The sequence below is a fragment of the Tubulanus polymorphus genome, chromosome 2 (genome assembly GCF_964204645.1).
Source record: "Tubulanus polymorphus chromosome 2, tnTubPoly1.2, whole genome shotgun sequence".
NCBI lineage: Eukaryota > Metazoa > Nemertea > Palaeonemertea > Tubulaniformes > Tubulanidae > Tubulanus > Tubulanus polymorphus.
Genome location: NC_134026.1, coordinates 25,742,867 through 25,766,206, shown reverse-complemented (window position 1 = coordinate 25,766,206; position 23,340 = coordinate 25,742,867). Strand labels below are relative to the sequence as shown.

The window sequence follows — 23,340 nt, the reverse complement described above, 5'->3', positions numbered from 1 at the left end:
TAGCTTGATTCAATTTTTATATTTCCATCATCTAGATGGCTAAATAACATGCATCACATACATGTACATGAACATATAGGCACATACAGATATATAATACTTGTTCATATCTAGCATTTATGTTAGATAGCAGATTATATACCAGTTATTGAACATGGCACATTGAAAGTATTTTCCTACTGAACATTCATTGATATTTGTTTCAGAATATCCCTTCATCTTATTCCTATTTCAGCCTATTTTTCACATTTAACTATGGTTAAACAGCTTATTAGAATATGCACATGGTTGTTACAGTGGAACTTAATGTTTGCAATTGTTAACGAGTTTCCACGAGTTGTTCACCATCAATGGGATTTTATTTAAACACAGGTTTCAGGAGTTAAAGCAACACGTTTAACTCGACGAACAATAGAACTGAGATCTGTCATACAGCCAGGGTTGTTTCTACGAGGTGTATTTTTTGGAGACGAGTTGTCGCTGTCTTCCAGCTCGTTACCACTGCTGTATCCACTGTTTGGACTAGTTTCATTGTTGCTTGGTGGGCTGTTTGTGGTACTGTTACTGCTACTGTGAGATGGAGACAGAAACTGAATGTGTTTTACTGAAGGCAGATTTACATCTGGGGCGTTATCTCTGTTCGGCGATGGTGTGATGTGGTTCACGGACCTGCTGTTTAATGGAAACAAAGGCACTATATTTTCCAGCAGTAATGAGCAGGTAGCAGTAGATCCAGAGAGTATCGGAGTAGTACATAAATTTCATGCACAAAAACACAAGTCCATTTTACTGAAAGTTACGACCAAAAAGCGATAATAAATCAAAGAACAAATTACAGTTATCACGATAAGTAAAAAAGCAAAGAAATAACACATATGTAAGGTAAAAATGTCTTTAATTTCAGTATAAAAATATAAAATAAAACAATTTCCATGCACATACGAGAAGAAACCTTATGTCTTAAAATGTAATTACAAATAAATACATAAGTTATCGCTTTACTGATAACTGCAGAAAGTAAAGACAAGACTTCTTCAACTAAGAAGATTGTCTAGTTGTACTGCATGAGCATGTAATTCAACCTGAGTGATAAAGCTTTCATTCTGTGTTAGGTGAGCTTAATTTTACTAACACTAATTTTCTATATTTGAACCAAAACCTAGTACCTTCTACTGTAAATCTTATGCTACAAATACAAAATGAATGAAATTACTAAACTATAGACTCGTATCAAACTTAGCCCAACATGGAAGATATACTTGTAGACACTAACTGTATCATCACAATACAAGGATAATGAACTCTTAAAAATTTAACAATACTTTGGATAATACCGGTAGCTCACCAGACAACACCATTTTAATATTCACTGGCACAAGTTGTATGTTTAAGAGACAATATTTCAACAATTGTTGTATTGCAAGCAGGAGGCCTTCAAAACCTACTCTATCACAAAATATATCAAATTCAAAGAGTAAATAACAAACACACCTACTAAATGAAAGCTCCTTTTTGAACGTTTTAGAAATGATGAATAAAGGCTTTCAAATATTTGAGCAAAGACAATGTAACATAAAATTCGCAATACAAATTGTGTTTTCACAGATCTATTTTTCCAATATACCGATTATTCTTTTATAACAAAACACTTAATAATCAATTATCATCAGAGATTAGAACCTAATCTGAAGGCAGCTAGTATAAATCATGTAAAATGCTAAGCAACATTTGAAGAGGCTGTTGGCAGCTTAATAAGTTTTTTGTTTAATACAAATTTCCCCTCTTGCCGTACAAACAAATAAATACACAAGTAAATACATTCAATACACATACACAGCAATAGATCGATTATTCTCCCTCTGTGAAAATCAGGGATTTTTGTAGAACTGGTACATGTATATGAAAATAAATAGAAATCATCGTACAATCAGATTTTTCTCCAATTTGGTAAATGTTTCTACAAAATATATGCCGAACAGACAGTAAATAAGGATCGCAACGACGACGCAACACGAATGGTAGCATGCAGTCTTACTTGTCCGGTACACTGTATAGATTATGTTTATTAATGTAATCTATCACAGAGTCTTGTAGTAAATACTTCACACTTTCGTTTCGTCGTAATGACCGCCTGAAATTTCAAAAGACAGTTTACATTTGATCCATCGAGTATTGCAGCATCCAGTTTAATAGTCATTAGATTTGACGCAGTTCACTATATTTTGAATATTTCCCAACTCATGCTTCAAGCGCTTGTCATCTGAAATTATCATAATTTCATGAAAAGTAACTTACCGTATCTTGGTTGAGCTAATATCGTTTGTGATCCACTCAGTTGCAATTGTGATATTATCCTATAAATAGAACAAGACAATCAAATTTCATATCATATCATAGAAAAAACAACGACTGCTACTTTACGCGAGAAATCTGAAAGCTATTTATTTACCCGGTATTTCGATAATATGTCAGATTCATAAATGAATTTTTCAATATTGCTTCCGCCACGGGTGACACACACCAGGCCGAAATTACTCACAATCTCTTCCATCTGCAGAGATATTTACACATCATTAATACATTCATTTCACGATGCACTCAAGATTTCTATATTTTTGTTAATAAATGTAACTAACATCGTCATCCGACCACAGACCCGGCACAGCGAATGATTCTAATACATCAGCGCCGCATAATAATTTCAGTTGTACATTGCCGCTATCGTTCATGTTCAGAGGAATACTATAATCACAACTATCAGTTGCTGAAAACAAAATTGTTTTTTAGAACAATGAAAACTTATTTGTAAGCATGCCGTAGGCAACACGAAGTGACACATTGAAGCTGATAATGATGAGCTGAAAACTGCAGTCAATCAATGATGATGAAACTTATACCAAAAATTCTGAAAACATTGACATAAATCAAAATTGATGCTTACTTTTATTTTTATTGCTTTGACTTCTGTTCACTCGTCTACGTTTGGATGGAGACATAACAGAATTGATATCATCCGTCGAATTGTCCACGTTATAACGCGTTTCAATTCGGTTTTTATGATAACGAAGAATCTTCACTGTTTCAGACCAGTTTTCTTGCTCGCATTCCCACGTGTCCAACCTGCAATGCAATATTCACAATTTGACAAATGGATTGAAGTTTATATTCCTAAATTTTGTGCCTATAAGTAATGACTTCAGGAAAGATGCATACTTGATCCAATCTGATGACTTCAATGCTTGACGAATCATCGCACATCGATGTTTTGCAGACTCTAAACCCTGTTCAGATAAACAAAATGAACACATTTGTCAGTAGTAGGTGACGGTGCAACAAATATGAATAGCCAAATCCAATTACCTTCTTTCCATATCCATCGCTAACTGGGGAAATTATTCCAGCAATAACTTTACAGCTTCCATTTCGCTGTAATACATCCCTGGCTAATTCTGAAACATTAAGATCAGCATATATTATATGGCCTGGGTATTTTATGCATAGACTACAGGTACCTGTTGACATTTGAAACGCAATGCCAATAAAGTCATGAATTTGATTGAATGTCCCATACTACAAATCACGAGACAGTCGTCACATTGGAATGTTCTCGTACTCGATACCGAACTGAAATCAAACATGAAACTTCAAACGACATCCCTAAACTCACAAATACTCACCAAACATCCTCAGATGCATAATAGTGATCGGATTAAACGATCCACAAGCGATTAATACAACTTTATTCACCATCTTGGAATCATCAATATCACGTGACTGTAATTAAACATTTAACATAAATTATCACTAATTGTTTTCAAATAGAGACAATTAATAACGAAGCTAAGATTTAATGATTCGTTAATTCTAGTAAAATCTTTGTCATAATCTATCATTTGAAATTTATTTACAGTCGACGATCGTCATCCCGCAGCAAATAAGATGGCCGCGCCCATGTCGGATTAATTTTTCAGAATTTTTAGAAGAATTTGCGATTAAACACAGATTGAACGGTAATTATGTACGTCTCAGACATGTTAACATGTTTAATAAGCTATGGAGCGATACTAATCACGATTTAAAAAAGTCGAAGGTTGATTGTGTAGTTTATGACGCGTCAAGTGTCTGGTTCTAACTTCGATCCATGTGTTGTGGCACAGTTACAATTCAATTAAATTTTTTATTGATTGACTGCTGAAAATACAGCATGGTGCAAAATACTGCAGCTGATATATGACATGGCCCTCAGTTTCATCAGTCAGTATAACCAAAGCGATTGCCGTTGGTATGTCTTGATCAACTACCCTTACCATTCTCTCCTAAATAGTCAGTCACAACATTCAGAACCATATGAATTAAATTGTTCATATTCTAATTTTCTTCTTAGATAAATCACTACTCATCAAAATGGGTAAAAGAAAGATCGTCGCTGACAAGGTTCACAGGAAAAAGAAAGAAGTCGATAAAAAAGTCAATCCATTTGAAGTTAAAGTTAATCGCCAGAAACATGACGTTCTCGGGCGCCGAATCTCAAAACATGATAAAGGAATGCCTGGTCTTTCTAGATCAAAGGCCATCACTAAGGTACGTGATCGGATATTCCGTTTTGAAGCAGTGATAATGTTTGGATAAAATGGCATTTCTAACGGTACTGCGTTATCGTTCCAGCGAAAACAAACACTGTTGGTCGAATTTAAGAAGAAAGACAAAGCTAATAAGATCATCGACAAACGATTCGGAGAAAACAATCCAGAATTGTCCGTTGAAGAGAAGATGTTGGCAAGGTTTGCCATAGAAAAACAGGTAATTATAAAATTACTTCACTGTTTTCAGGTTCTGGTCCAACAAAGCTATGTTTTACTCCCATATCAGCATGTTATTCCTATTCCGTCTGTATGTCCTGTACGATTCTTCTAAAACTATGAGACTGTGACTAAATAAACTATTTTTAGAATGCTTTGCCTGTTCACTGGGTTATTAAGACTATCCAGTTCTACATAATTCCACATTCAATTGAATAATCACAATCTCACTGGTGGCATAGATTTAGTTTTATTCATTCTTTGAGGAATGTGTGGCAATATTGAAGTCCATTGGAAAGTATTTGTTTTTGTTTAAACTGGAATGGCTATTTCTCTATGAAATTGGTCTATGAGACCCCTGAGTAAGACTTACCGCAATCTGTTCCATTTGTAATGTCTCTAACTGGTGAATGATTTGTATTTCATCACAGCAGTCACACTGGTGTACTTGGTATCTATTTGGTGAGCGAGGCAGAGGCACCAGTGGTGCTTTTAAATTCTTCACAGGAGACTGCGGGATTGTGTGTATACAAGTCACTGTGTTGCCCATCATGCTTGATATAGTTATTCTCCTTTTCTGTTACATGTTCAGAAAACCTATTCTCGATTCTTAAATAGTGTAAAATCTCCTTCCAATATCTTACTTTACTATCCTATCCTTTCATTCAGCTAAAAATGAAAATAGATTTCTCAATTCCTAAAGGCTTCCACCTTACCAAAACATAAGACAATAAAGATTATAGGTTTTGTGGGTCCGATTATTTAGTCTGTAATTGACACAATTCTGTAGGATGTTGAAAAATGCACTTGTCCATACTTTACATTCAAACACATGCCAAAACTATCAGTAATAATATTGTTAGGAATGTAAGATACATAAACTCTTGAAGCTAGAAATGAATCCTAAACTAAACTATAATGGCTAAACAAGTGATCATATTGCTTAGATAGTATAAACTCAACAACTAGGTATGTACTGTTAGCATCTATATCATGTATGTGGTTCTGAAATATCTGATGAATCGTATTTCTGAGCCATTTCACTGTTTCTCTTCGCAAGCTATGGATCCACATCCAAACTGTATAACCCATAATTACTTGTACATGCGTATCCATATTTTCAGAAAGTTTGATAAAAGAAGCATCATATCAATGGCCTATATGTCACTAGTCATCAACTTTGTTAATTCCAGTTCACAGGGTCAATCCTGAGGGATTTATTGGATTGACTTTCCAATCTGAAAACTGCTGCTACCATTTAACGTCAGTCAGTGTACATCATATCCATTGGCGTACACGGTACTGATTTGATTTGATCTGTCAGTATGGTGGTATATTGGTTTAGTTCGTTGATCTTGCTTCACCAATTCAACAACACTACTTATCCTTAAAACCAATCGTACATTGGTACTATAATTGCCTACAAGTTTACCCTATTCACCGCAATGGAATGTTACCTCCAGCCTAGCTAATGCAATATCAATTCAACATTAGAGATAAAGTTTAGTTCGGAATTGGCTTTGATTGATGGCAACACGCATTTCCTTTTTTGCAATGTGATAGTCGTGTTTGTTACCCATCGTATGCTCATCCTAAAATTTTACCTCAAAATATTCTTACCGTTTTGTCGACTCAGTTCATCTACAGTAGCAACATATGTTCGTATGGATCCCTATTTCTAAATCCACCAGCTTTTAATAATTTGATTTCTGATTGATATTGTAAATCTCTGTCGAGTAGATCAGTAGTTTCTGTATTCTAGCATCTGTATAGACAAACTTAAATGAACTAGATGCCATTCATCATAATTAGATTCAAGCTCTCACCACGAAATCCGGATCATCGCCTTAAAAGGCAAAACTGGGAAACATTACGCGGAATTTATCATATGACAGTTCCTGACAACGTACAATAACCAGGATAATAGTTAGAAAATGAATTATTCTGTATTTGAACCTGTCAGTTTGTTTTTCAGTCCGACCCACAAATTAGTTGATCCCTGGCTCTATGATCCTGATATGATATACCACGACACGAAATGAAATATCACATCTCTCATCACTTATCCATCATAAATATACCAATTAATCTGTATTCCTAAAGATCCGTTGACTCTGAAACTAATTATTGTGCAATTTACTGCATCATCTCATTCCCTATATTCCACAAATTGATGAGCTCGGCAGGACAAACATCATTGAAAATGCAGTAGAAATGATGATTTCCATCATAGCCTTTTAACCACTTTATGATATGATATAACAACGTGAATTTTATAGATACTTTATGAATATCCCTTTTAGCAACATTACTCAACACTTTTGCATCGCATCCATGTAAATGGCTGGTTGAAAGTATTTTGCCTGTTGTATTCATTACGTATATTTGTCAACCTACATTATGATGTTCAGCTTCGGCTAAACTATTTGCTGTTTTTCATCGAGCATTTTTTTTTTCAGCATCGTGTGCTAGTTGTAATGCAGTTATGGCTTATCATCCTGTTGTTTTCATTGTGCCCATACGAATGGAAATATACATGTTTGTCATTCATTATGTACGATTCATTTGTCCTAGCCAAGCTACGGGTAGTGTCTTCTGTTATCTATTTAATAGCCAGATGTTTCTTTATATCAAGGTTGAAAGATCATAAATATTTAATGAAGGAACCGATTTGACTTGTATCTGTTACGAGATCAATTCTTTAGATTCGACTTCATTACTTTCCCTCTCAATCTACTTCTGGACTCTCCCAGTCTGACTGATATTAGGTGCATCAAGATATCGATATTTCTCATATGGCATCTTCCCCGTTGTCAACCTTGATCATCGAGACCACAGATCACCCACCACCTGTAGTTTCACTGGCTATTATTGTGGCAGGTCTCAATGTACAGTTCTGCCATGATACTAATGGAAAAATAACCCCCTGCCCTGTAATCTGCCCAGGAAATTGAGTTGTGTCTCGCACTAAATAAATCTCTCTGATTACAGCTATGTTAGGACAGATACTCAACTGATATCAATGTTTTTAGTGAGTTGGTTGGATATATTCATGTATTAGTCGTACCTTAGTTATTTGTGCATTACTATAAAACTAAGTCAAGTATGCGTAGGCATACTGTGAACGAAATCCGTTTCTTGTTATGATATGTTTAACATCCTCAATAATACTAAACAGTATCCCGAGTATCCCGAAAAACAAGCGCCATGAATAAATATTCCTACGACCAGAGTATCATTCCATCCGTACATATTCCCACTGCAATTACGGCTATAAAACTGTGTCATATTCACTCAATGATGTCCAATAATCACTTCTGAAAAAGCATAAATGAATATTTCTTATCCTTCACTCGGTGTATTTTGACGAATCTGGAAATCTGGAAAGCTTTCCATTCTTAGAATATTTCAACTGTACTCACAACATTCTTGCACAAAGTCTACACGTTGAACAACTAAAATCTCATAAAAAGCTCTGAAGCCGAATACATCTGCTATTAAACTGCATCAACAAATGTTGGAAGTTTCGTGCAGCTGCGCTTAACTGCTGCAATCACGAATGAAAGGTGAGCTTTACACTGTGGAAACCTGTACAGATTTATTCTCCCTACGGATTTCGAAACACTGACATTTTGGATTATGATATTCTGATGGCTAATCCTGACGCATTGTGTACTGTGCCGTGGGTTCGTACATGTAGCTAGACTTTCTACGAAGATTGCCGACGGCTCGAAAGAAGAACGTTTCCCCATAAGTGCTTTTTATGTGAATAGTGATGATGCTTGATTGTTTTCAGCTCTTTTCTCTAGAGTGCGAGTTGATGTCATATTTTCATATATGTTCGTGACCTTAATCAACCATTAATACGCAGAGCAATAGAACAATTTATTATTGAAAAAGAAAGTTTTGAAAGACTTTTCATTTCTATGATTCACTGTTTTTGCTACACAGAAATTCATAATCAAGCGTTATTAACTTTTGTGATTTTCAGACTCAACATCCTCTATCAGTTCAAATTGTCATATAATGATAGTTTTATTACGGGGGAATGTGATAATGTCATGTAGAAATGGTTTATAGCACTTTCTGAAAGTCATTAGATGTTACAGATGTGGTTGTTGATACCGGAGGGGATGTCCGCATCATTACTGGTCACCCGTTACCAGCACTACTGCTACTGGTGTCAGCATCATCAACCATCATTAAGTGATGGCTGTTTAACTCCTGGGGCTTGGTTTTTCCATTGACATCATCAGCATACTTTTGCTTGTTATCCTCAGAACGTGTTATTGTCAGCTAGCTCCTATGATAGCATCACTCATCTCTAATGAACCCTTGGTATGTCCACAGTTCTCTGTAGTTTGTTGAAAAAAAAGTTGCTAAGTTGCAGAACTTATTTCCCACCTGTTTTTCTACCGGTTACACTTATAAAATGAATGCGATATCTAGCTATTAAGCCAGTATCCCTTTCGCGACAATGTGTATTATGTTTTGGTTGGCTTCCATTTTCCTGTTGTTATATTTCGGTTTCTATGGCAATAGAATCGCACTTTTTGTGCGTGTTTCCGCGCCGAGTTCAGTGTCTCGTTCCTAATTGGCTCCACGTCGGCGTTCGTTTGCAAATTACCCGTGCTAAATTATATACGCCTGTTTTTCCATCACAGTTTTCTAATCGGATTCGATGAAATTACCAGAACCCCCCCTCCCCCGCAGTACGGGTCAGATTGCCGCTACCAGAAGATAACTCAATCAGCCGAATGTTAATTGATATCACTCGCAGGGGTGATGGCATTTTATAACAAAACGGTCAGTTCAGTAATGAAATTATTTCGTCATAACCGAATTTCATACGCGCATGACTGACATGAAATGTTGATTCGTGTGTTAATTCGTCTATTAGATATAAGACAGTCTGGTGTTATATTAATCTGATATTTCGACTATTACTTTCCCTTAATTTGTTGATGTCTGCGAATCCGCAGTTATTTTGACGAATCTGGAAATCTGGAAAGCTTTCCATTCTTAGAATATTTCAACTGTACTCACAACATTCTTGCACAAAGTCTACACGTTGAACAACTAAAATCTCATAAAAAGCTCTGAAGCCGAATACATCTGCTATTAAACTGCATCAACAAATGTTGGAAGTTTCGTGCAGCTGCGCTTTACTGCTGCAATCACGAATGAAAGGTGAGCTTTACACTGTGGAAACCTGTACAGATTTATTCTCCCTACGGATTTCGAAACACTGACATTTTGGATTATGATATTCTGATGGCTAATCCTGACGCATTGTGTACTGTGCCATGGGTTCGTACATGTAGCTAGACTTTCTACGAAGATTGCCGACGGCTCGAAAGAAGAACGTTTCCCCATAAGTGCTTTTTATGTGAATAGTGATGATGCTTGATTGTTTTCAGCTCTTTTCTCTAGAGTGCGAGTTGATGTCATATTTTCATATATGTTCGTGACCTTAATCAACCATTAATACGCAGAGCAATAGAACAATTTATTATTGAAAAAGAAAGTTTTGAAAGACTTTTCATTTCTATGATTCACTGTTTTTGCTACACAGAAATTCATAATCAAGCGTTATTAACTTTTGTGATTTTCAGACTCAACATCCTCTATCAGTTCAAATTGTCATATAATGATAGTTTTATTACGGGGGAATGTGATAATGTCATGTAGAAATGGTTTATAGCACTTTCTGAAAGTCATTAGATGTTACAGATGTGGTTGTTGATACCGGAGGGGATGTCCGCATCATTACTGGTCACCCGTTACCAGCACTACTGCTACTGGTGTCAGCATCATCAACCATCATTAAGTGATGGCTGTTTAACTCCTGGGGCTTGGTTTTTCCATTGACATCATCAGCATACTTTTGCTTGTTATCCTCAGAACGTGTTATTGTCAGCTAGCTCCTATGATAGCATCACTCATCTCTAATGAACCCTTGGTATGTCCACAGTTCTCTGTAGTTTGTTGAAAAAAAAGTTGCTAAGTTGCAGAACTTATTTCCCACCTGTTTTTCTACCGGTTACACTTATAAAATGAATGCGATATCTAGCTATTAAGCCAGTATCCCTTTCGCGACAATGTGTATTATGTTTTGGTTGGCTTCCATTTTCCTGTTGTTATATTTCGGTTTCTATGGCAATAGAATCGCACTTTTTGTGCGTGTTTCCGCGCCGAGTTCAGTGTCTCGTTCCTAATTGGCTCCACGTCGGCGTTCGTTTGCAAATTACCCGTGCTAAATTATATACGCCTGTTTTTCCATCACAGTTTTCTAATCGGATTCGATGAAATTACCAGAACCCCCCCTCCCCCGCAGTACGGGTCAGATTGCCGCTACCAGAAGATAACTCAATCAGCCGAATGTTAATTGATATCACTCGCAGGGGTGATGGCATTTTATAACAAAACGGTCAGTTCAGTAATGAAATTATTTCGTCATAACCGAATTTCATACGCGCATGACTGACATGAAATGTTGATTCGTGTGTTAATTCGTCTATTAGATATAAGACAGTCTGGTGTTATATTAATCTGATATTTCGACTATTACTTTCCCTTAATTTGTTGATGTCTGCGAATCCGCAGTTATAGAAATGAAATTATTATTGCCGTGGGAGGCTAAATGAAAACTGGTGGCTATATAGCTGAAAGCTGACGCGTCTGAATAACAAATATTCTCATTTATGAGATCGAAATGAGAACTTCAGTGTTCCCATGGTTACTAACAAGGATATAGTTACGATAAGTATTGTTGATAGCCATTGCCGAGCCAACAATAGTTGGGATTAGGTTTGTACAGTCCCGATCGGTGTCAAAGATAATTTAGATTGATACACTCCTGTCTCATGAATAGTTCAACTTTCTTTTCATCGGAATATGGAGTTGGTCTGCAACTTCTTATAGAGTTTAAGAATAGATCGTCAGATTCGTGGGGGTGTATTTGTCCGTGGCAAAATGTTACCGAGAGCATAAGATAATTCTATTTCCGGTGATGCCCCTTTGGGAAAATCTTTTCATAATTCTTTGAAAGGTAATATTAATCTTAACGCGCCTACATATTCCATATATATCTCTCATGATGTTTGAAATAAGACGTATAATCTCAATGACCAAATCACACCTACGTCTAGGTCATATAAGTCTTTTTCCTGGAGAAATAATCTCAGTGTTTGAACTGAGAAAGGAGTTCCGCTGTCAATCCTCAAATCCCTCCTGCGACTACTTCGTAATTAGAATGTCGCCGAAATCTAATTAAAATGAGAGGATTTGACACTACAAGTAAATTCTATTAGATTAAGACGAGAACTTCATATGCAATCAACAAGTCGAAGCCTGCAGCGTTTTGGAGGTAATTTGAAAATATCTCTGGGAACTCGCCCGCACGGGAATATGAAATGTAAAAACTGATGGACGCTTGTCTCTGTGTATTTCTGCAAACGTTATATTTTTAACGATGATCAAATTTATCGTTGTGTTATTATTGCTCAGATTTGTACTAGAACAATCCGGGTGTTTTTTATCTCTCGGCGAGGCTACAGGTAGTATAGTCGAAGGAGTAATGTAGGGTTGATCGTATATTGAATAACAATCGATCATGTGTAAGACGCAGCTTCACTATTTTCCCGTCATCAACCGTGTCTGTGTCTACGCGATGTTCTAGTAATGTTTATGAATGAGTTCGTCAATTTGTACATTCAAATTAAGTTGCAGTGATTTATTACGTATTCCGGAATCCAACTGGGAAATTCATCAGAGATTCTGTCCTCCGTGACGAATGATACATTTTAGCTTACTTGTAAAACAAATGGTAGCTTCGTTCAAAAGTTGTACTTAATGAACATCATCGTATGGCGATGTCAAAATTCTGAAATTGATTTAAATCTGGTATTGGGTACTATTGGGGTATATAGGGTAAAGACTGTGCTGGATTTAATCATTCAATCGATCCTATCACTGATCCATGATTATTCATACACTGGTGTTTCAATTATCTCGATCTCTCGATGGAATATCTCTGAATATTGATACGGCGGCTGAAGTTACCGCCGCGTCGCTAAATCTGCGAGAGAAATCACCTCTTACGGCGGATTATGAATCCGTCAAAAGACAACCGCTCTATTCTGCTTAGAAGTGCTCGTCGATTATTCCTCATCAAAAATTATTCGGTGTCACGTAATTCGAGAATCATTCTATAAAACGCGCTGTTTAAGAAATGTTATCGCGTCAGACGTTGATGGATAGTTAGAAGATTAAAAAGCAGCGCATGTTATCTCAACTATTCCCGTGAATTGATCGGTCTGAATGTACCCCGGAGAATATCATGTTAGGACGCCACAAATGTACCATGAATACCGAGGTTTATATTCTCTAAAAGAAAGTCGATGAATGAGCTTCACTCCCACTGTCCTATCAGATTAAGTCTCATTTTATTGAATAAGTGAACATTTGAAATTTTGTACGCTTGTCTCGTTCGATTAGCGTTGAATTGCTAGACATTCATTCGAGTTTATCAGCTCAATATTTGTTCTCTCATCAACTTGCGAGTGATGTTGTAATTGCTTAAGAAATTAGTTCGCATTTCAGCACCATTTAAGGATGGCAATTAACAATGCGATTTCGTGTCTGCCGCAATGATTGAAATGACTTTTATCGCTGATGATCTCCTCGCGTGTTAAAAATATTATTAAGTAGAAATATAGACGATATTGAAGCAGATGCTTTATTTCTCAGGATGAAGTGTATCGAAGTAGAATAATGAAGGGTGTTAGAATTCACCCTTCTATATGTTTCCTTTGATCTAGTAGAAGAGTTCATGTAAAGTTTTGTCGCATTTCTCTTGCAAATCATTGAACCGAGTAATAAAATCTATCGGTAACGTTTAACACAAAACGAGGTACAAGTCATTGGTAATTCGAGTGTCTCATTCAATGTCCATATTCCCGCGTCTTAAGCATCGTTCTTAAGTCATTGAAGCGCGTTGTTCTCGCAGCACTATCTGTGTTTCCTGAAGATCTTCGAGTTCATTAGTCTAAGACATGAATTTGGCGTGAGTCTCGTAGGTCTTCAGGGCAAGACGTACCGGAACGTACTAATTAGTAATCGATAATTAGTCACCGGATTTCGCCTCGTGTGTTCAACTATCTTATCTGCTGCAGGATGAACTTGAACCTATATTTATTGCTCCATAGATAATATTCACGTAGTATTGAACATCTAATGAATTGACGCAAGACAAAACATGGAAAAAATTGACAAAGAACAAGCACACAGTGAAATACAGAATAACAGCATATTGAAAATAATGAACATAATGCACAATGAACAAAGCATAAAACATGAAGCCCCTCAATCTCAAAAGCTGGGAGATTATACCGATCAGGAGAGGGAAGTCAAATGACTGTAAATCTTAGTAGAAATGCTCAATTCATTCTATCCAACCTCTCTGTTCTATTTATCTTTCGCAGAAATGAGTTTATTGGTCATTTTCAGCTCAGGGGAATCAATCTTGTGATTGTTATTCATGTTTTGGTGTGTTTTAATTAATACACCTAACCTCGTGTTGCGATGTGATAAAAATGAGCTGTTAATAGAGTTAAATCAACCATGAAATATGTCTTGTTAAGTGTGTTGATCGTTAGGAAATGTGTGATGCTCAGATTATTTGATGTTCACCTTCTGTAGATTATTCAGCTCACTGCTAGGCTGTGATAACCCTGTGACAGGTTTTTTGTGGTCATCTCAGGAAAAACTGCTGATTACTATGCAGCCATCTATTAGAACGCCGTTTGGGGAATTGATAAGAGCATGGAACTGAGCTCTTCCTGACAGATCCACATGGAAAAACAAGAACAATCTTTTCTTACCTCTTTGACTATTTTACAAGGTGATTCCGGATGGCTTTTAACTTGCTCTTGACATTTCGGCGAACTATCTTGAGTCTGGGCTACTTCTTTAGTCTCTACCCCATCCTCGGGTGATGGCGTACTCGGGTGTGGCATTTTCTCAAATCAACATAAATGTATCAATTATTGAAATATATCCATATGAATATTTTATTCTGTGTAGCTTTGTCAGAAATATGTGCTGTCTTTAACACAGGTATTAATATATCCTATAAATCCATCACTCATACGGTGTTGAAATTCATTAATCACGTATTTCCTACTACAGCGTAATAAAACATTCTCTTAGTTATTCCACTGATTTATTGGCGCCTTTCTCGCTTATATATTTTCCCCAGCTCTGGCTCTTCGCTTCATCAACAAGATGTTGTTAGTTATTGAACACAAAATCTTTAGAAACTCAGTCCGTGTTGACGGTTTTGAGTAAATCAATAGCTACATAGATTCTCTCCGTGATATTAACTGAAATCCATTCTCCCACCAGTAAATCCTTCAATAGTTTGCACCCATGAGACACTTTCGTTTAGTTTTTTACAGCAGACTGTAACGGCTGGTCTTGAATCCAATTAGTGGTGATGTCTTCGCCTGCCTGTAATGCTTCTAAACATCCCCCCGAAAACCATTAAAACTGTGATTTCCCACTCGCGAAACAATTTACTAAAATGTCCCTCGATTCACGTTAGTAAAGATCCTTGAGGCTTCATTGTTCGCGTTTAAACATTGCTATACATCCAGCATAGTGATTAAGTTGTCAGTAGGAATTGAAAATTCAACATCTCATATTCTCAAATCTTCAATGCAAATTTCCACCTACGCACACTTGTCACGCTGTTAAGAAGAATAAGGTGCGTATCTGTGAGTTTTAGTTCTCAGTCACAAACCACATGCGTCTGCTGCCAATGTTGACGATATTATGGATGGTCTCGGTGGCTATCTCGTTGAAAACTGACACGCGTTTGTAGTCGTGTGTATCTAACTGCACTGATAATGATGAGATTCTTTCAGGCATAAACTACTTTTCTGTTAATTCACTCTTTTGGAACCCAAATACATTATTTTCACTTGTATTCTGATTTTATTTGACTGGAAGTTTTTTGCTTCTATTTTTTTGATGATTTTACACGTTTTTGCCATCGGCTGTTGGTTTTGCGAGCTCTATGCTCAACTTCTTACATGGTAATTGGGTGAAATGTCCTTCAACGTGAACCTAGTACAGCGCGGCTAATATTCTGTGAACAAATATTGGAATGGTAACATGAGCTAAGATGGATTAAGCAAGCATCAGTGTATAGGGAAGTATTGAGATTTGAAGCAATTAAGTATAAGTCACATACAGCCAAGATTATTTGATAGTATGGATTATGACTGCTGGCTTGTAATAAATCATGAATGCATGTGACAGTTCATCCTTGAGTTACCTGTTCGACAACTCAAATATGATGACAGATTTACATTTTCAGTTTCGTATCCATTATTAGTGGAGTTGCCTATTCTCGTGTTTATGAGTCGAGATTACAATTGATGGAATAGATATCTTAGGCTGTCTGATAAGCATCCTGATGCTGGCTTAGCATTTGACAGTTGATGTGCCTTGAATATGAGATTTGGATTACTGTGAAAAAAAAGACAGTGAACTCTACCTAATTGAGTAAGGAAGGTCTTTTTAAAAGCTTTTTGTGCTTTTGCAAAATAGAACAAATTCATATTCGAGCGTTTTCCTTCGTTCCAATCATTTCCAATCTCAGTGTTGATTAGGCAGCAATCTGCGCCTAGCTATCTATCGTAAATGTAATGTATTTTAAGCTTCAATTAAGACTTCAAAGAAAATCCAATGCCGCTGTCATACCTTAAACATGGTTCCACCATCTTGTATACCCAGAGATCAAAGGTACACTTTGTCAATTACGTATCATTTGTTGCGAATAGTGTCTTCTCATTTGCTTTGGTAACTCTTTTATCTCGAACCAACCCTGAAAATCTTTCTCCTCAACAGAGCTCAGATATAGCCAATAAGAAGCATTCAATATTTGCGTTCTGTTCTGTTATCATTGTTTTATTGTCGGTCTTGTGTGACAATATAACAATAACGCTTGATTGACACCAAGAACATGGGATACGTTATCAAAAAGAAGAAAAGATACTGTAATGGGAGGTTCGTCCTATGAGGCTTGTGTTACATTTACTCTTTCTGCCACTGTATATGAAGTATTTTTGATATGGTGAATCCCATCGTAGGGCAGGATTAAGTTGAATCCTTCAGCAAATCAAGTCGGCCCCCCAGGGCTGCAAGAGTTTGACTCGCTGCCAGTATTGTAAATACGCGGTACATGCATTTTATGCGATGGAAGTCAATTCAATGAAGAAGAAGTCTCTGCCAAAGGGTATGGATGATTTTATCAAAGAAACAAACGCCTTGAATATAAATGTATGACAGTTTGTTCAGGCATAATAGATATGGAAATGAGCATAGTTGGTATTCAATTAGAATGCGCATGAAGAGACAAGAACTTTCTCATTTTGTCGCTTCATAATTGGAAGAATTTTGCGGACATTCTTTCTATTTCTCCAATCGGCTCAGTATGTCACTGTGTTCGTATCGTATAAAGTGAAATATTGCTTATTCATATGACAGGTGCTTGTTACTGCGGGGTTAGTTTATATCCGAGTTAATCCAATGTTTTCAGACCAGTGATAAATGACTGATTCTGTGAGTGATTTATTCTGCCATTTTCTGCCGCAATCGCCTGATTCAAGTGCTGTCCTCTTAACGGTTACAATGACAGTTGAGGTGACAGTTTAATGGAAACGTTTGGGTTTATTGATGGCAATTTATGGACTGATAAAACACTACAAGTTAAGATGGGATATATGTACTACAGTACTACAACACTTGTAGTGAGAATATTCCTATCTGTATTGAACCTAATGCGAATACAGGGATAACATTGAAAATACCAGGTCTCACGTTCCATCTGACATTAGTTTGACTGTAATTTTAGAATCCGCCGGAATATTTCCGATGGTTTGTAGTCTTAGCACGCCGGTTTTGGTAACTTTGCGCATCGAGTAGCTTTTCTGAAGAGAAATAATCTCATTGATTTTCTCGGATAGAAGAAACGTAAATTCGATTTAGTTGTGTAATGGAAACGATCTATGGGACATTGTCGGCGTAAAGTCCATCAAGTGGCTTGTGGAGATTGCTTTACTTTCTACAATATAACAGAGATAACTTATCTGATAGGCAGTAACAGTGGCTTTCATAAATTGGTTTCTGTAAATCGAAGTAAATCTAGTTGCTGCATTCCAGAATAATCTATTATTATTCTAAGCTACAAATCACTGTACGCTGATCATAGATCTTTTAAACTAATTTACTATTTGTAAACTGTATGGTTGCAAGAACTATTTAGTGGTATATCATTTGATGGTTAGATCTCATTATGTACTATTCATCTTTTCATTAGTAAGATAGGTAAACGATAGGTATTTTATAATCAATTCCATGTGACATTCTGAATATTACAAGGAATTTGTTATACAGCAATTTAAGATTTAATATAAACCTATCACTCGTTATTGAATTTTTTCTTCAACGGACAAAATTAATTCATATATCAATCCGGTCTGTCGTGGCATGAGTGCTGAGAAAATCCAATAAACAGTTTCCGGAATAAAAATGTGGTTGTATTGAATAAATGAATGTCTCTCTGGAAACTTAGTCAATAATTCTGATACGATTTTACACTTTGCTGAAAGAATTTCATTACTGGATGAACAATTATTGACTCATACCTCTACCAAAGCCTGTAACAAGTGACCAATATATTCATTTAGGGATAAAAGCATTCAACAAATCAATTTTCACTTGGTTTGCCTTTTTTATCGGATTTTCAAGTTACATGCCCTGGAGGCCATGGTTTCTCAAATTGATGATAAGCACATGCAATTCAGTAACTATTGAACCATGGGTTCCAACAAATTCAATCTCAGTTGCACGCAATTGTGGTTATATTTGTAATGATATTCAGTCTCAGGAACTGTTTGCCATGTAGAACCTGACATTAGATTATAGGACTATTGACTTTGATGAATAATGGGTCAATCATCCAACCCATCAATAACTACAATGGTAAATCTTTCTCTTGTCGAGTAACAAAAACCCAACAACTTTTCCTTGGATATATTCTGCCATACCAGCCACTCCTGTATACGAGTCAGATTTCATTTTTCTGATGAACATCCTGTTGTTTCTATGCTTTCAGAAAAATCATGATAAGTCCAATGTGTTTAATTTGAATGACGAGGAAGACTTGACCCATTATGGACAATCCTTGTCCGAGATTGAGAAATTCGAGAACCCTGTTGTTAGCGATGACGAGGACATTGATGATGAAGATCAAGGACGAATTGACGGTAAGTGTCTGGTTTCTAAACTGATACAATTTGGAGTTATGTTATTGACAGTTGGATTAATTTGTAGCTAAAATCGTTGGTGAAGCGCATTTTGGTGGATTCATGACAAAGAAAGATCAGGAGAGTGAAAATAAAACTTGGAAGGAAAGGATGGAGGAAATGATTGCAAAGTCGAAGAAGGAGAAGGTTAGTTAATCATCCTACTAAATCTAGTTTACCCCGGCACTTCGATATAGTCAAGAATTAATAGTCTTTGCATTTTCCTGTGACAGTACGAACGACAGTCCGAAAGAGAGAAAGCTGTGGAAATGACAAATCAACTCGATGAAGAATGGAAAGATGTACGCGGTCTGATGTCAACTGGGAAGGTAGGAATATGATTTTCTAGGCAGTATCTTACTGCTTTGTAATATGATGTATAACTACAATAGATGGTGCATGCATCAATGGATTACACTCATCTGTTTATTTCAGGTATTCGGTATGGGAAATGAACCGTATAAGCCAACTACTGATGACTACGATATAGCTGTCCGAGAAATGGCTTTCGAATTGAAAGGAATGGTGAGTTGCTCGATCTAAAAGGTTTGTAATATTGTGTATTTTTGATGATCTATTGATTCATTTGGTTCAAATTATATTTAGGCAACCGATCGTCTAAAAACTGAAGAAGAACTTGCAAAAGATGAGAAAGAAAGATTAGAAAAATTGGAGGTAACTATCAGTTCTATGAACTCATCTGTTTTGGATTACCGGTAGAATGTTCATCCACAACTGTGGAACTTGCTGCTTTCAAATATTTAGACTAATTGAATACTCGGTACTGTTTGTAGCATGATCGAATGTTAAGAATGAAAGGTATTGTTGACGAGGATGGGAAAAGTGTACACGCTCAATCATCTAAACAACATCGATCAGCTGAAGATCTTGATGATGGGTATGTTTACTAACTCCCAATATTAAAGCTGTTATTGTTAACTTCTTACGCTCGACTGTCGAGAATGTACCTGATGCAAGCATTTTAAATCATAATATATATATTTGTAATATAGTTGATGTTCCTTAGATTATTACTGGTGCAATGTTCATGATGATATTTGTGATATTGGTCTCATGTTTTTCAGACTGTTATTGGATGAAGATGATAGATATCATGTGCGATACAATGATGGTAAACTGATATCTGATGCCAACGAAGTAGAAGCTGCTGCTGATGATGATGACACAAAGGATGACGATGATGATAGTGGAAGTGCTGAAGATGAGGATGGTAGGATATAGAAATTTCATGTGAAAAGTGGTTGATTTTACTCTTTACATAAATACTTCCATGTTTTCTTGATTTTTAGATGATGAAAATGAGGAAGATGATGATGATGATGCACACGATAGTGATGACAGCTATTCGGATATAGAGATGGATGAAGATGAAGACGAACATGAAGCAGAAGATGTTTCTACTGAAATGGAAAATGAAAAGTCAAACGAAATTGTTAAAGAGTTAAAGGTCAATGAAATACTGTTGACTGATTTTCAAGATGTAAAGAAGTTATGAAATGTCTAACTAGGTTGATACGATAAGTATGCTATCAATTTTAGAAAAGAAAGAAAGTCATGGACAAGGCTAGAAAAGAACTGCCGTATACCTTTACCGGTGAGTTCTTAGCCCTGGTTTCATTGGCAAACTTGTTCCTGTGTGTCTATATGTAAAGTATTTGTGTCTGTTTTCAGCTCCTGAAATGTATGAAGATTTTCTAGCATTATTAGAAGAGCATTCTCCCGAGGATCAGTTGACAATCGTAGAAAGATTGAGAAAATGTCATCATCCAAGCCTTGCTGAGGGAAACAAGGAAAAGCTCCAGGTCTGTCACCATATCATTTTGTTAAGAAATATTGGTACTACCGAGTAGTTTATACTAGAAACTGTTTTTATTATTGCCTCACTTTTTACAGATGATTTTCAAACATATTTTACAATATTACGGAGACTTGGCTACAGAAAATACTCCACCACTTCAACTCATCGATAAATTGACCACGCATTTATATGAACTGTGTCAACAGTCGCCATTAGAATCTGCTATTGCTATGAGAGAAGTGATACAGGAGCGTGAAGAAGGCTTCGTAGAATACTGCGAACGTCGAAAAGGACGAGGAATTTATCCAGGACTCGATACAGTAAGTATGAGGTCATAAAACAGCCATATGTTGTTCATGAAAAATTGTGCTTCAGTTTTACATTTCAAACTTGTAGATGCTGTATTTCAAACTGATTTCGGTGCTGTTTCCGACATCTGATCGCGTTCACCTTGTTGTCTCACCAACAGTCCTGTTCATGACACATTTATTATCACAGGTAAGATATTTCAATTGACACGTACTTTTTAGACAAGACTTCAGATACAGTTCAACACTTGTGTTTTAAGAATTACTGTCATCCTCCATCATTTCATTTTGTGTTTAAGTGTTCTGTAAACCATCTTAGAGATGTCGCTAGTGGATTATTTATTTCAAATTTACTGCTTCAAGTAAGTAAAGACTAAACTTAAATCTGCTCCATCATTAACGATATTGATGATGACTCCCTTGTTTGAAACTGTTGGGTCTCTTTTTTTCAGTATGTTACACTATCAAAGCGATATATACCTGAAGTCATTAACTTTCTTCGTGGGATACTCTTTTTAGCCAGTACAAAGTCCAAGACTGAAAGTATGAATACTCAATTTGCATATCGTATTTCGCGTAACATTAATGAGATCATTCAATGTACATGAAAACTTATTATTTGCAGTTGAAGCAGTGGTTCCCCCGTTCAAACCTGTAGGCCCAACAGTGCATTTATTAGAAGTTTCAAAAGAAGCAAGGTATGAATTTTTACATGAATAAGACAGTTTTAGATAAAAATTAGACTTCCTCGATGATTGTTTTTGTACGTTTCGTTGCAGTAAATGTGAAATAGGAAAGTTAAAGCTCACTATATTGTGTTGTACAGATTTACGAAAACTGGACAATGCTGAGCAAAGGTACGTAAATGAATTGACAAACATGAATGATTGCTTTAACTACATCGCATTTACTATAGCTTCATTCATTTATTTTGTATTGCAGATTATCATACATCAATTGTTGTCTTCATCTCGTTTTGGAATTTGCTAAACTTTACAGTCAAGTTCCAGCTTACAAAGAAGTGTTCGCTCCAGTTTTGCACTTTGTTAAGAAATTACCAATAGGTTCTTATCCAAAAGCTTTACAGGTTAGAAAATTACATGTACTATCTCATAGACAGCCACTGACTAAACAATTATGTAATATTTTGTTCTTATCTCTCATTGAGGATCGACATTCTGAAGTCATGGCATGTCTGACTCGTCATGATACTCGTGAAAGGGAACCAGTACAAAAAGAGAAGAAAAAGCCGCCAATGATCCGTCAAATTGAACCAAAGTTTGATGAAATGTGAGTTGTACGATTAGATACAATAAAACCGACTCAATCCGGATAATTTTAACATACATTTAAGCATGATTAAGTGTAGATAACGTCCTAATTAGATAAAATCCTGATTTATCTCTATGTAAGCGTTAAATAACTTGAAAATTTTAATGCTATATTTCAGTTTTGATGGACGTAAAAAACGGGTTGGAAGTCGGGAATCCAAAGAGAAGCAAACGCTCGTACATAAATATAAGAAGGAAATGAAGGGTGCTATAAGAGAACTGCGTCGAGATAATCAGTTCCTTGCTCGAGAAAAACTACAACAGCAAATGACATTGTACGTAATTTGTATTTCCACCACCCCTTATCGAAATAATAGCATATATTCCTCAATACATGAGTTCAAATGATTGTGTAAATTCAGGGATGCCGAAAGAAAGCGAAAAGTTAAGGAGATTTATGGTTTATTGGGTACACAAGAAGGTGATGTGCGTGCTTTGAAGCGTGGCAAAAAGAAAAAGATCACTTAAGTTTATAGTGATTAATTGTAATAGTTGTATCTTGTGATACACAGTAACTGGTTTGTAGATTTGTATAATAAAATACCCAATGAGGGGATGTACAGATATCTATCAATCGAGTGTTTGTTTTATGTTTTTTTGGATTGAGGGACTACCTTAGGAATAGAGGAATTACTCACAGATCCACCTTAAGGAAACTTCTTTCATATCCTCCACAATCAGATGAAGGGAAACCAGTTTTAATAGATG

General features: G+C 36.2%; 2 protein-coding genes across 4 annotated transcripts; one reads left to right on the top strand and one right to left on the bottom strand.

Annotated features, from left to right (window-relative positions):
• Positions 1-350: 350 nt before the first annotated feature.
• Positions 351-7,122, bottom strand: LOC141898473 (nicotinamide/nicotinic acid mononucleotide adenylyltransferase 1-like). The gene is made up of 12 exons (XM_074784387.1): positions 7,112-7,122; positions 6,420-6,564; positions 5,173-5,468; positions 3,678-3,774; positions 3,361-3,449; positions 3,214-3,281; positions 2,942-3,120; positions 2,637-2,764; positions 2,450-2,551; positions 2,296-2,354; positions 2,036-2,131; positions 351-672 (listed from the first exon to the last, which is right to left on the bottom strand). Exons 3-12 carry the CDS (start codon positions 5,350-5,352, stop codon positions 363-365), a joined length of 1,308 nt encoding a protein of 435 aa, XP_074640488.1. The 5' UTR covers positions 5,353-5,468; positions 6,420-6,564; positions 7,112-7,122; the 3' UTR covers positions 351-362.
• Positions 3,941-23,206, top strand: LOC141898472 (nucleolar protein 14-like). 3 transcript variants are annotated; one of them, XM_074784384.1, is made up of 23 exons: positions 3,941-4,018; positions 4,385-4,581; positions 4,666-4,800; positions 18,985-19,135; positions 19,203-19,321; positions 19,408-19,503; positions 19,610-19,699; positions 19,781-19,849; positions 19,969-20,072; positions 20,260-20,405; positions 20,485-20,642; positions 20,735-20,789; positions 20,867-20,997; positions 21,089-21,313; positions 21,390-21,491; positions 21,601-21,663; positions 21,754-21,844; positions 21,927-21,999; positions 22,081-22,158; positions 22,244-22,388; positions 22,470-22,591; positions 22,752-22,907; positions 22,995-23,206. In XM_074784384.1, the coding sequence occupies exons 2-23, from the start codon at positions 4,405-4,407 to the stop codon at positions 23,098-23,100; spliced, it is 2,592 nt and encodes an 863-aa protein (XP_074640485.1). In that variant the 5' UTR covers positions 3,941-4,018; positions 4,385-4,404; the 3' UTR covers positions 23,101-23,206. The 3 variants fall into 3 exon arrangements, with proteins under 3 accessions (XP_074640485.1, XP_074640486.1, XP_074640487.1); XM_074784385.1 differs by having other exon boundaries at positions 3,950-4,010; XM_074784386.1 differs by lacking the exons at positions 3,941-4,018; positions 4,385-4,581; positions 4,666-4,800 and adding an exon at positions 16,275-16,370.
• The last annotated feature ends 134 nt before the right edge of the window (positions 23,207-23,340 follow it).